Here is a 13,569-nt window from a genome sequence, read left to right as displayed (position 1 = left end):
GTATGCATTATTTTAATCAAGTTTGACTGTTTTATATAGATCTTTATCTTCTCCGTATGCTGTGTTTTCAGCCAGGATTTGTAGATCACTGGCAGCCACCTCTCTTGTGACTTTCTAGCTCTCTTTGTGATGGAGTAAAGTCAGAAGTGTGCAAGTTTTAAAAGAGCACAGAGAGTTGTGAGATTTCACAATCGCACATCTATTTTCAGGGTTCTTTTTTATCCTTGGGTCCCAAACAATTGGTAGAGCGGAACTTCTTGGTTTTCTACTTGCCCTACTAAGAAAGGTGACATGATCCTGCTTCTTCCTACATGTGGGAATTTCCTCTTCCGAAAACGAGAATTGGATTTGTAAGAAAGGAAAACGAGTGGCTACATTTTTGAGTGATATAATTTCAGCAACCCTGATTGCTTAGTTTACCGTGACTTTAACCAGCAGAAATCCCCTGGTGCAGATAGGACATCGCGGCTGTGCTGCAGGAGGAAGTTGCAATTTTCCACTGAAACATCATTGCAAAATGAATGGCAGCTGTGGGGCTGCAAAACAAACCCACATCCTCCTTGTCGCTCAACCTCAGCCAATGTGTTCATTTCTCTGTTAACCATTAGTGCTGGGGAAGAGAGAAAAGAAAAAGGAATGCAGATGTCAAGAAGAAAATCTAGGTGATAGAATAGATGATGAGTATCAAAGAATAGATATTTTACACCCTACCTACCTACATATAAGCTGTGGCAGGACATTAACCTAAGTACATAACCGAAGGCAGGGTATTTGGGCTTTCTGTTATTTTTTTTCTCTTCCATGGTAAAGATTCTTCCTGCTCCATATGGTTTAAAATATTTTTTCTTCAGTAGTATGCCACAGTTTCCTTCTTTGCCTAAATATATACAATAAATCCTCTAATAGCAAGGAATAAGTGTGTGTATTTGGAGACACCTGAAGATTGCAGTAGAGTCCTGTCATATCTTGCTTGTTTGAAAAATAACACCATGACTGAAACCTGATTTACATGCTTGCTTGCCTAAAACTGCTTCTCTGATGCCTACTTTTCCACTTATCTGTATTTAATTGAAAAATGTTAATAATTATTGATATTACTTCTTCATGAGCGCATGGGGACAGTATCACTGATACATTTGGAAAAGCAAGGAAAATGAATTATTAATTGAAAATGTATAAAGGAAGATTTACTCATTTTTTTTCCAAAATGCCCACACAATTAATAAGTGATACTTTTCAATAAAAATTTAAATGAAATAAACACAAAGAAAATTGAAGACAGTCATATTGAAGAGAGTTGTATTATGAAAAATTATTTTGCTCTGAATGCCAGTAACATTTGTTAGAAAGCAGCTGCCTATTTATTAAATATTATCATAGTATGTTATCTACTGTATTTCTGCTTCTCCTGTTTTGAATTGGTATAAAACATGCTTAAAGAGAATTTTCATTTTTATTACAAACAAGATGATGAATTAATGAGTAAATGTATTCAAGTTCCCTGAAAGAAATTTGGTTTTGAGGCCATACCTCTAAAGAAAATACAACAGCAAACTAGAAAACCACAACATTCTGCTTAAAAACGTGAAAACAGTTTGACAAATAAAGCATGCACTGGAAAATTATCAATGTCCAACTACTTTGCTAAAAAGGTAGCTCAAATGTCTTAGCATGTTCCATCCTGTTTCTTGAATATTTATCCATCAACTTTATTAGAAATTATCAAGTGCATATTATACTTAAAAACAAGCTGGCAAAGGTAATTCTTAGATCTGGTTTGTGCAATCACTTTAATATTTTTTGTACTGAGTTTTGCAATATGAGACATTTACAAGTTAATAATCCCTCAGGTCTTTGACATTTGTTTTCTTACAAAAATGGGAGCCATCTCTTCTGTTTTCCATTCTGTTGCTTCTTTACTAGTTCCTTGTACTCTTCTGACCTTAAAAACCTGGGAAAAGAGTCCTTTGCCATCAGACTATAGATTAACCTCTGAGCGTCATCAAAGCAGCTGAGGGTGGGCTCAGACATATTCTGAGTGATGTGGTTTTTGGTGTGGAAGTCAATATTAATCTGTAAGAAGAAAGGAGACATAAAATTAATGTCTGATTGTTTGGAAAGCTGAGGTCTGCTCGTGTACAGGACACAATCAGCATTTTAATTTCTTTCCAAATACCCTGGCTGATGCAAATAAGAATGAAAGTTATCTCATCATTTTCTGGCATACTGAATTTTAATTTTTTTGGGGCTCTTAAAAAGATGGCATTGCTGAAAAAACAAACAAAACCAACCAACCAAACAACAACAACAATCAACTTGCTTCTGATTGTCTTTTTGCCCAAGCAAATCCCATGAAGTACCAATTACCAAAGAGTAAATTAGAGATGAAGATACTTGACATTGTTTTAGGTTTTGGCCCTATCTATTTTGTAAGGATTTTTTTTGTTTTAATAAAATTGATTTCAATCATATGTAAGACATGGGGACATTCAAAGTACTCTCACTGTCAAGGGCAAAACCATCAGCGTAAAAGTCATTGATTAGCCTTTTGTTTCTTCACAGTAAGCATTTTAAAAATATTTATAAAATTGAATGCTGCAATGGAAATTTTTGCAAGTTTAGTTTGCATTTTGATATTGATGGCAAAAGAACAAATACAGCCATTGACATTCCAATATACTGTTACCTCAAATATGGAGGAAATGGTGCTTATTGCATTATAAAAATGGTTAAGGAAAACAAATTATATTGGACATCTATTTTCTTCGAAATTTCATAAGGTGAGATAAACCCACGACCTATATGAAGAATGTACTTAGAGTATTGTATTTAACCATAAGATGTGTTTGCTTCCCTCACAGAGTTCCATGCATTGTTTTCCACCTGGTAAATAATTGACATGAAAATGGAAGCACAGACACATTGAATTGAATTTTTTGTCATTTCAGGAAATTTGGGTCTGAATTTTCCCATTGATTCCCATTCTCAGTGAGTACCCAAAGTATGCATAAAACCACCTGTTTACCTCCTTCGGAGCATCAGCTTGTATAAAGTCAGAATAAATCTTTTGGGCTTTTAAGGCGATCTTAGTGGGAGACTTGGTTTTCTTGAAGTCCTCACAGGCCAGCCAGAACTCCACGTTCTCCTCGCTGAACTCTGACTTCAAAAATGTCCTAAAAGCTTCCACGCCATCTGGGGAAAAATGCATGAGATCATGGGTGGAGGAAAACTTGAAAAAACAATGCAGACTATGTGTATGTGTATGTATATATGCAGAATACACAGTGTAATTATTAAGACTTAAGTGGAGAGAAGGACTCTTTGTTACTACTTTGTTCAACTTTTGTTCACTTTTAAGAGAAAAACAAGCAAAACCAAAGAAAGGCTTGTTTGGAAGAATTGATTTTAAAATTAATCCATGTCACAAGCTGTTAGAAAAGACAACTGACAGCACCCAAATTTAGTTGTGTCAATCAAATTAATACTGTGCAGAAGCAGTGCAGAGACACCACAGGGTCCCAGCCGCAGAGTTCCAGCAGGAAAATGGTGCAACGAAATTCTTAACAGTTCCATGTGGTTTAGGGCTTAACGTCAGTAGGAATGGGATCTCTTAGAGGAGTGACTTTGGGTGGTTTAGAAATAATCACAATATATATATGTTTCTTTGTAACAGGAATACCTAAGAAAAGGTTTGTGGTTGTTTTTATTTTAAAAAAATATAGGAAAAACAGAACTATTGCACGGAGAGTTTAACAACCATTATCTTAATAAAATTAAACTCTTTCAGAGCACTTCTGCCTTCTTAAATGTTCCTGAAGCGTTGGCCAGAAGCTCTGTTGTGTTTGCAGCTAGAAGAACCGTGACCCCTCTGCGCACAGCAGCTCCTATGCCTTTAGCAGCAGCGCTGCTCTGATTCAAAGCATGTGTGAGTTGGATCGCAAAGCAGTGTGAACACCTGACAGCAGTGTTTGTGAACTGGGTCAACACGTGTTCTTTATAAATGTATTTTTTTGTGTAATTCTTACCTTTATTAGCTAGTACTGTATCCACAGACATGGACCAGGCCATTGTTTCCTCAGCATCTGACCTGTGGAAACAACATCTGTCCTTGAAAATAACATGGTGACCTCTGGCCTGTGCACTCTATGGTAGCTACTCTAGTATTTGGCTGTCTCCTGGAGGAGCAGGTGAGTAATTCACACTACCCCATGCACCAAATAACAGAAAGTCAACAAAAAGTGGGTTTTTTGAGTGTAGAGAACAACATAGGCTCATAAAGTACAACATTATTTGACATTGCCAACTTGATTATACATCCAGGGGTCAGCAGCACTGCTTGCAATTCATTGAACTATAACAGAAGCATAGGAAGGATATTAATGTCGTAGAGTACGTATTGAATTTCTTTTCAAGAATAAGGAGCACAATTCTTCAACAATCCTCAGTTTAGTGGTTTGTAACTGAAATTTTATTGAAATAGGTTTTTTTTTTTTCAGAAAATTTTGGAAAAAAATATAAAATCTTACGAATTTCCTCATCCAAAATTTTTTGAGCTAGAAATTTCAAATGTTAACAATTTCTTCCTGTGAACTCTATGGACAGGTCATAAAATATGGAGGATTTTGTTGAGCTGATACTCTATTACGTACCCAGAACTGACTCAGTACAAGATTTTACCTTATGTTAAATTTTAGTAAAATTAATGCATATTACTTTTTTAAACATAAAAGCGTAGATGGAATGAAGAATGTTTTAGTAGCATTTTGCATTGTGAAAGGTCTCAAAATAAAACAGTTTAAAGTGCAAGGCCAGAGCAGAGTAATTGATATTTTTTTTTTTTTTCCTCCCCATTTTGGATACAGGTTTTTTAAAATAAGATAAAGAGACATGTAAGCTCTAGAATACCTGCAAGAATACCTGGAGAGGTAAGCAATAATTAAGTAGATTTTTAGATCATGTTGTTTTTGTTGAAACTTCTACATTTTATACAAATAGTAGAGATGTATTAACCGCGCAATGAGAGGGGAAACAAACTTTCTAATCCTCTGGTTATGTATCTTGTATAGGTTATGGTAGGCAGGGGGGATTTGAAACTGAGTTTAAATTCTATGTGAATATAGTAGTCACTTGACATCTTGGCAGCTCTGGAATAATTTCTGTGCATCTTCTCTCTCATTTGGTGCAAAATCAAAACAAATTCCAGGATGTCTGATGGAAAGAGAAATCTTATTTCCTGACCAGACCCTGTTCCCATTCAAAAAGCCTCACAATGTAATTTTGGTGGAGCTTAGTCGTTCTGCACGGAAAGGTTTTTCTCAGTCGGTCTCTCTGGTTTCAGTCACACAAACTCAGGGATGTAATTCCTTTCTCCCTCGTGTGTTAGGGGAGGACATTAGTTCATCCTAACTAAACATGGAGCAGGTTGTCCTTGGCTCAGCATGGCATCATGAGCAGTGGATGCTGCTGACAACACCGGGGGGTGGGAAATTGGAGTGATGGGAAAAAGAGTATGGAAAAGGCTCTGCTGAAGCACAGCGCCTGCCCGCAAGGGCTGCTCTGCCTGCAGGCTGTGGGTACTAGAGCATCTGTTTATTCTGGAGGCTGATCAGGTGCCTATCCATCACGAGAGTGTTTCAAAGGGACTTTTCATGTGAAGTTCGCTGCATTTTTGTCTGTCTGATCAATAGCTTCCTGAAATCTCACCTATGGAAAGATCATTATGCTGACTATTGACTTTCTGCCACTGTATATACTAACTTAAAAAATAGGTATTTTAGGAGCTCAAAGGCTCTGGATTATGATAAATGGACCAAACAGTTCTGTATAAAATATTACAGGATTTTGTGTTTGTGTGGTTTTTTGTTTGTTTGTTTGGGGTTTGTTTTATTTGTTTGGTTTTTAATTTAGAAAAAAAACACCCTAAACTTCTGTTAAAAAAAATATATATATATATATGTATGTATATATATGTATGTATATATATGTATGTATGTGTGTGTGTGTATATATATGTATGTGTATATGTATGTGTGTATATATATATATATATTCTTTAGGGGACTCTGAGAGCTTGACTGTCAAAACCTGCTCTGAAATATACAGCTTAGTTTGAGAGTTGTATTCCAGTTTTTTGTCAGCATCACCAGTAATGGCATTTTCCAATTGTAAATTTATAAAAAAATTAGGAGATAGTGTGACCATATTAGGTAACTGTAGCTACTGTTACAATAGATTGTGGCATTGTCATCTTTAACAAGCAAGGGACTTTTTTTGTAGGTGTCAGTTTGCTTGTATCCAGACTGCACAAAATGACGTTTAAACAAAAATTTAAAAATGTTGTGTATCTGTACGTATACATGCACACACACACATACAGGGAACTGGACTGCAAATATGGTCAGTCTGTATTGAAAACACAAATGAAACTAAATGTAGCATTATGTAGTACTTTGTGAGATGTGTGCTGATGAAATTAATCAGCAGAGAATTTGTTTTAGTAACAGTAATAAATTTTTATCAAACATATAACAAATGTTCAGGTTGCTAATTGAGTATTTACTAGCTTTCTTATCAAACAGAAAAATGCTAAGTGAAAGACCAGGATAAAATAGACAGCATAAGCCTCGTTCTGCATCTCTTCCTCACACATAATATTATTTGACTTAATATTTACTGGTCACTCAGAGAATGATCTCACTATTGATATTTCATTCGATGTACCATCTTCTACTTGTATTACTCTGCCCTGAAAACGTTTTCATGTAATTTTGTCTTTTGATCTTGATAATCACATTATTCTTTTCTTTCTTTGTCTGTTGCCTGCTGTCCCTGAACAAGCCGGCCCAGTGACAGGCTCCTTGCCTCTCTCCAAATCTCACCCTGCTCAGCTTCCAGCCTCTCAATGTCTCCACTTGACATAAACTTCCAGTGATTCAGAAACTGGGATCCAGCTGTCCCAAGCTGCAGAATAAGGGATTTTTGTCTTCTCAGTTGAAAAAAAAAAAAAAAACCACCACAAAAAACCTGAATCTGGTCAATAGGGCTATGATTGCTCTCTGAATACAGAAGGGTAACCAGAATAAAAAATATTCTTTTAGTTTAAGGATCATATTGGTAAAAGAAAAAATGTGTATAAACATCCAGTGAGTAAATTTAGGCTGGAAGTCAAAAGAAAGCTTCTGAAAAAATGTTTTGTCTCCCAGTAGAATTTTTGTCCTCTCTACTCCTCTGTACTCCAAAGATAGAGCTTTGTATATTTGTGAATTAGATTATTATAAATGGTTCCCTTTGATAATAGGAAACTAGAAATGATGAACCAATATACCTCTTTCAGTCCTACATAATACTAAAAAAAGATTCCTGGCAGCAAAATATGAATCCTTTCTGCAATTTCTTACCTTTGCATCCACTGGCTTCTGAAAGTCATAATAGGAGAGAAATATGAATTATCATCCTAATTGTCTGCAGTGCTTCTTATTTCCCTTTATCAGTTATTTTTCTCTTATTTCCACAGAATGCATATGGCAGACTGTGTAACATTGTGCCAGACACGACCAAAAACTTTCCATGCACTGCTGCTAGTTAAACTTCAGCATCTTACAGGTGGAGAAAAAGGCTTCAGCACCTGCATTTACGTTAAATACTTGGCGACTGATTCAGTGCCAGGTTTGAGCCTTGGTAAAAGAGGATAAACATAGTATAAAATCCAAATAACATTGATTTGGAGAGTTTCTGGCCTGGCAGAATGTAAATAGCTACAACTTGAATTTTCTAACACTGAGACTGTCTCTTTGTTACTTACTTCTGAAATAGCACTTTTTTTCCAGTGTTCTGGTTTCTGATTTTCTGGTCTTGCCCTTCTTAGGTAGCAAACAGCAGGTTCTTTAAAGCTGTACATGCAATTTATCTGTCTTGGTATTTTTAGGAAGGGGCTTTACTTTTATGTACCCTAAGTTCTCACTGAGAAGTGGCCAAGCTTTAGAAGCAGTTCAAAATAGGTGTTGAATTTTCAGCCAAATAACAAAATTCCAGATAAAGGCCTGATGCAAATTTCGTCCAGCTTTCTTAGTGCAATGCCAGTAAAATCAGTCCAGTTATGAGAACTGAGATGACAAGTTAAGCAACACATCATTCTTTGATTCCATTTATTTCTCAATGTTTAACCTGTGTCTAATCCTAATGATTCTACTGTTCACCCACCTTAGAACTGTGATTGCAAATTGACTAGTTTTATGATTTTGAAAAGGTAATACAGTTTTTGTTATAGAATAGTCCCATTAACTCCTGTGAGACTATTTATGACAGGAAGAATTACAGTATCTATGCCTATTTTTTTTCCTAATCATCTATGATACACATTTTTAATTTAAAACAAGAGTTCCAAACAGTGCAACAGATACTTTTTTTTTTTTTTTTTTTTTTAGAAATTTCTGTCTTGTTGCCTGATGTCTGAATGATACAGACATGACTTTCTCTTTAATATTTTCAATGCTGATATAAATTTTTAAGCCATTTTTAGGAGCCAGAGAGGGATGCTAACACCCGGAAGTATTCTGACTAGTGCACAGAGTAACTGAATGATGCAATCTGATTGCTGCTTGTGTTTTATGGAGTATTGATCACAATTCACAAAAACACAAAGAAGTTATGAGGGATTTTCACCAGTGTAATATTCTGTTCAGTGATTGCTTAGTCTATCTAAGTTGATTGTACTTCTGGCACACAGCAGATAATAGGATTGTTATTAATATCCCAGTACAAATATCACAAGTACACTGATTGAAGTTATGCAGTCACCTCTTCCCATTAAAATTAGCTCGTAGTATTGTCATATACTTCCTCTGCTTGGAACTTAATAACTTCTGGAAAGAAACTCTAATATTTTACTGAAAATACATAAGGAGAAACAGTGATCTTAGTATTTAAACAGAAGCATCAGCTGCTTGTGCAAATCTATTAGCTATTAATAATAAACAGTATCAAGCAAATGAAAGGGAATATTAAGATGTACTAGAGATGGGTTGGAAATTGCATGTTGAATTATGTATAAACCTTTTGGAAATCTGGATCCAGCTGACACTGCTGATGTCTGCAGTTGCAGTTTACTAATAACCCAGACTGGGCTTTTGTGGTGGCTCAGGCCCTTATCTGCTCAGCTAATTTCAGTGTATTTTAAAAACTTTATCTGTGAAGCCTGTGGATTAACATATCCATAACTCTGCTGACTGTGCTGTGGACTTTTGTTCTGAGTCCCCTGTGTTTGATAGGCCATGGGAAAGCTAGAACTGTAGGAAAGAGAATTATGTGGGTCTATTGATTGAATGTTTCCTTATTTACCAGTATTACTTGCTAAGGACTACTGACTTATTAAATATTTAAATCTGAATTTTAGGCTTACCACTTGACTTTTTAACAATACTCTTTTTTTTTTTTTTATTGTTTAGCTACCTTTAGGCATTAGTTTCACTGAGTTATCTTTCTTTTTGAAAAGCTATTGGTTGTTTAGGGAATAAGGCATGCCATTTTTTGTTTCTCTGACCCACATCTCAACTAGATACTGATCTCAATAGATAGTATAAACCAACTCTTTATGTATTAACCCAGGAAATCACTTTCATTTATGTATGTTCCTAAAAGTGTTACCTTCTACTCACCCAAGTGCAATGTTGAGAAAAGGTCACACTCTCCAATAGCTGTTTTGCTGTGCTGGTGTTTCCCCTCGATCGGGTTCAATATGTTATTGCGCTTCAGCATTTGGCCTCTGTGAAATCCATCCCATATCTGGGTTTGCTTGAATAGTATTGTTTTGTATATTGTGACCTCAGCAGAAAAAAAGTTAATGTTCTGCTGGTCCAAGCAATTCAAGCAAACGGGACTTGCCTGAATTTCTTATGTTGGGAGAAGCCAAGATAATCCTCTGGCATCCTAGTAACATGGAAATGCCTGTCATATGGGATGCAAATACATTTTAATCACAGCCCTATGTAAATGCCTACCTTCCAATAGCATTGCACAGCATGGTCAACTCGCAAAAATATTTTTCTTTCCATATAAATAGCTATGTGTGTCTTCAGTATGCCACACAGTTGTTTTGCATAAGAAAATGAGCTGTTATTTTCCACCCAAGCAAAGTATGCCCTTCAGGTAAAATGTTTTGATTTCAAGAACAATTTGTCAAAATGTTTTACAGCATTCTGGGCTCCTTGTATACAGGACTTCCAAGTACCATAAAAACACAAACCTACATTAGAAGTGAACTGGAAACAATTCTCAATATGCAACCTTGAAGATTCTCATTTAGCACTAACTAGTAGAGTGTTTGGCACAGCTCATGTCCTGGATGAATACACTGTTATTTACACAGCATCAGACTTCACAAAACTTCCTGTTGGTATAAGAAGCCTATATAGTGCAGACATATAGGACCATACTGTGGTCTTGTCCTTGGAGACAGGTATAAATTGCACCACAATAAAAAGACACGAAAAGGCAGATGTTGTAACCCAGAATGCTCTTGAACCATAATTCTTTCCATCAGTCATCTCTTGAGTAGTGCCTTGCAGGTGGTCTTTTCCAAGCCAAGCAGTGCCAGGTACTGAATGAAAGGGAAAACCTATGTGTTCTTGGTTGCCTCTTTTTGTAAAGGACTGTTGGAAGCACACTTCTGACTTCTCCAGTGTGCCCACACCCAAGTAATGTGGGCAAAGCATGTGTATGAGGTAGGAGAGCCCCTTCTGAGTCCTCAACATGAGGATTTCGTCCTTAGAAGCCTTCTATTCCTCAAGGAAAAACTGGAGCAGCATTAACTGCAGAAAATGTAAAACTGGAAAGTTGTGAAGAAAGAGTTTCTAAAGATCAAGTAAATTGCATGGTGGAAAAACACCAGTTCAAGCTTATCCTTGTTAGGCTTTAGCTTAATGTTCTCTCCTGTTTGAAAACTCTAAATTGACTTCCATGGGATTATATTTCGGACTAGTTAATTTTAATTTGGTTTCATAGAGAAGGCAAAGATAGATGCTATATCATAAATCTCAGTGTTTGGATTATCTCTTGTAAGGAGACTTACAAGGAGTTTACACAAACAGATGCCATTTAGGCGAAGAGAGAGAAAAGCTTTGGTATAAAACCAGAGGGAACTTTTGAGACTACAAAAAATGGGAGATGACAACAAGACATTAGCAAGAAAAAAGTAAAAACAGAAGCAAGCTGTATTGTGTATAAAGGAAATATATTTTTATCTCTGGCACAGAGCCCCACAGGAGCTTAAAGGACATTTGATTGAGGCATTTGACTAAAATGCAAAAAATAGAGCGGGATCTAGGACAGGCATCTGAGCAAGGCATAAGTTTATGAGCATATGAATCACTTACACAATTTTTTTTTCCCAGTTGAGGTCTTTTTCAGTATGTGTGGAAAGGAGAGGGAACTGCATTGAAAGCAGTAGTTAACTAAGGGAGGCTGAGCAGCTGGGGAGAGAAAGGAGAGAAAAATGATCTGCCTTTTGTGAGTCATTTATAAGTTGTAGCACATAAAGGCACGTAAGAGCCATATTACTGATCACCTACATTAGTGGAAGACAGAGATCTATCTTTTTCTTTGAGATTATATATCTTAGATTTCACTTCTTGTTTCTTGTCAGTTCAAAAAAAAAAGTTATCTTTTGCATGGTAACAAATCCCAAAAGCTGAAGAAGATATGCATGTAAGTGTATTTTCATCTCCTTTAAATTAAATATTAATAGCAGGTAAAAATTCAGCTAATTTAAAGCATCTAATTATACCCAAGTATTGAAACAGCAGACAAAGCTTTGTGCTGTATGACTCAGCAGAGTATCTCCCTTATACTTTGCGTTTGGAGATATCACGTATCTAAGGAAAAAGTGAAGTTTATGTAGAGTAAATTACTGTATTGGTAAGAGGAGTATTTTGAGTTATCTTACTGAATGCTGAATGGCACATACAAATCTAAAAAGCTGCTACATAAAATAATCCTCAATAAAAATACTTGTCCAATAGTGTTTGTACATGTATTATTTGCACTAGGTCAGCTAAACTACAGGATTTATGACATTGATACATTTATTCTGCCAAAACTAGAGAAGCCTGACTATGCTCTCTGACACTTCTCTAAGGTTTATACTATAAATACAGCTTTGCAGGGCTAGCCCTTAGTCTCATCAATCCTGTCTAACTCAATCCTGGAACAGTATCACAGACTTGTACTAAATAGATCCTTAGTTCATCTTTGAGAACTACAGCAGAGCACTCATTTTCTCTCACTAGAAGGAGTCTCTTCTAGAAAAAAACTTTTGCCAGATAATTATGTCATTTTCATTTATCTTTCTACCCTTTGCCTTCCTTTCTCTGAATTTATCTTGACTTTCTTCTTACAGTAGTTCCCATGACATAAGTCTGCTGTAAATTCAGCTATGGTTCGTAATTATCTTTGAAAAACATGCATTCATAAATAGCTACCAGGAGTATCTTGTTTGTTTTCATTACGAAACTCCTCAGAGGGACTAGCACTGTCAGTGCTACAGACTGGTTTTGAGGAAGGCCTCCCTGGAGATAAGCAAAATTTTCCATGTGTCTGTGAAATGAAACAAAGGGCGCCTGCTGACTTATATTTATCATTGCAGACACTTTTGAATAATAGCTTTTTTTTGGTGAAGAAGAAAAAGTCTTACTCAAGGTACTATATTTGTCATTTGTTTGGATTTTGGAACAGTATTAAGTATACACATTTTTTCATTTATTTCATCCATGACAAGAGTGAAAGTGCAGATTCTCAGCTGGTATGAAGGAAAATAATCACACCAGGGTGAATCTAGCTGCAGATGTGTAGGTCTTACGCCTGCATTGCAACAGACCCACTGTTAATGCTCAAGTTCTCAAATCTGTTGTCTTTCTCTAACAAAGTTGGTGATACAAAACATAGGAACATGCATATTTTAAATATCTGAGAACTCTGGCATCCAGACATGGTTGGTGGTATTAGAGATTCCTTAATCAGAAACAGGATTGCTTTTGGCAGAAATTATTCGTGTTTAATGGAGGAACAGTCAAAGAACAAGGGTAAATAATCTGTCCAGAAAAATATACTGACTTAAGCCATGAAATTTGGTTAGAAAGTTGCCTTTCACTGCATTCACTCATTCATGTGACATCTGTGACAATGACAACATGAGGATAAACAGTTCTTTTAAAAATGGAGGCTGACAAGCTTCAAAGCTGTGTTTTATATGGCTAAAGATGACTGAAATGCAGTATCAACCTTACTAAAACCATTTGATTTATTTCCTAATCACTGTGCCCAGATTCTGACCGCTTCTACACTTAGAAACTATACATGCCAAGAGTTTTGGGTCCAGGGGAAGGGAATGGAATAAAGTAGCGAGGTTCATACCAAACTCACAATGACAAGTGTGTTTTCTGTCTCTTCCCCAGGTAGAGTTTGGAGATGGTTCCCAGGCCATGGTGCTCAGCAGCATTCCCTGGTGAGTTTTGATCTCTGAGGTTCCTTTGCGGTGATTGATGTGGCAATGACTGTGGCTAAAGTTGAGTTTTATGT

At 36.2% G+C, this 13,569-nt stretch overlaps 2 protein-coding genes across 7 annotated transcripts in view; one reads left to right on the top strand and one right to left on the bottom strand.

Moving 5' to 3' along the window:
• Nucleotides 1-1,869: 1,869 nt before the first annotated feature.
• RGS21 (regulator of G protein signaling 21) lies at nt 1,870-13,447 on the bottom strand. Of its 3 annotated transcripts, XM_065072333.1 has the most exons (4): nt 9,654-13,447; nt 4,026-4,087; nt 3,026-3,192; nt 1,870-2,073 (listed from the first exon to the last, which is right to left on the bottom strand). In XM_065072333.1, exons 2-4 carry the CDS (start codon nt 4,066-4,068, stop codon nt 1,870-1,872), a joined length of 414 nt encoding a protein of 137 aa, XP_064928405.1. In that variant the 5' UTR covers nt 4,069-4,087; nt 9,654-13,447. The 3 variants fall into 3 exon arrangements, with proteins under 3 accessions (XP_064928405.1, XP_064928404.1, XP_021152712.2); XM_065072332.1 differs by lacking the exon at nt 4,026-4,087; XM_021297037.2 differs by lacking the exon at nt 9,654-13,447 and having other exon boundaries at nt 4,026-4,161.
• The window catches only part of RGS4 (regulator of G protein signaling 4), a 50,313-nt gene continuing 40,764 nt past the window's right edge, over nt 4,021-13,569 (top strand). For 2 of the 4 annotated variants that reach the window (XM_065072326.1, XM_065072324.1), the window contains exon 1: nt 13,451-13,495. The gene's annotated coding sequence lies outside the window, so the exon portion shown is untranslated. Of the gene's footprint in view, nt 4,188-4,862; nt 4,926-13,445; nt 13,496-13,569 lie in introns of those variants that run through there. The other 2 variants (XM_021294305.2, XM_021294320.2) reach the window with 2 other exon arrangements.

The sequence above is a fragment of the Columba livia genome, chromosome 8 (assembly GCF_036013475.1).
Source record: "Columba livia isolate bColLiv1 breed racing homer chromosome 8, bColLiv1.pat.W.v2, whole genome shotgun sequence".
NCBI lineage: Eukaryota > Metazoa > Chordata > Aves > Columbiformes > Columbidae > Columba > Columba livia.
The sequence above is the reverse complement of the archived record's forward strand: the minus strand, read 5'-3'. Positions and strand labels throughout refer to the sequence as shown.

Excerpts from the sequence above, each read along its gene's own strand:
- RGS21 (XM_065072332.1), bottom strand. The coding sequence starts at position 9,753 with ATGCTGAAGCGCAATAACATATTGAACCCGATCGAGGGGAAACACCAG. Across the intron at positions 3,193-9,653 it reads TTTCTCAACATTGCACTTGG|ATGGCGTGGAAGCTTTTAGG; the intron begins GTGAGTAGAAGG and ends ATTTTTCCCCAG. Across the intron at positions 2,074-3,025 it reads AAGCTGATGCTCCGAAGGAG|ATTAATATTGACTTCCACAC; the intron begins GTAAACAGGTGG and ends TTCTTCTTACAG.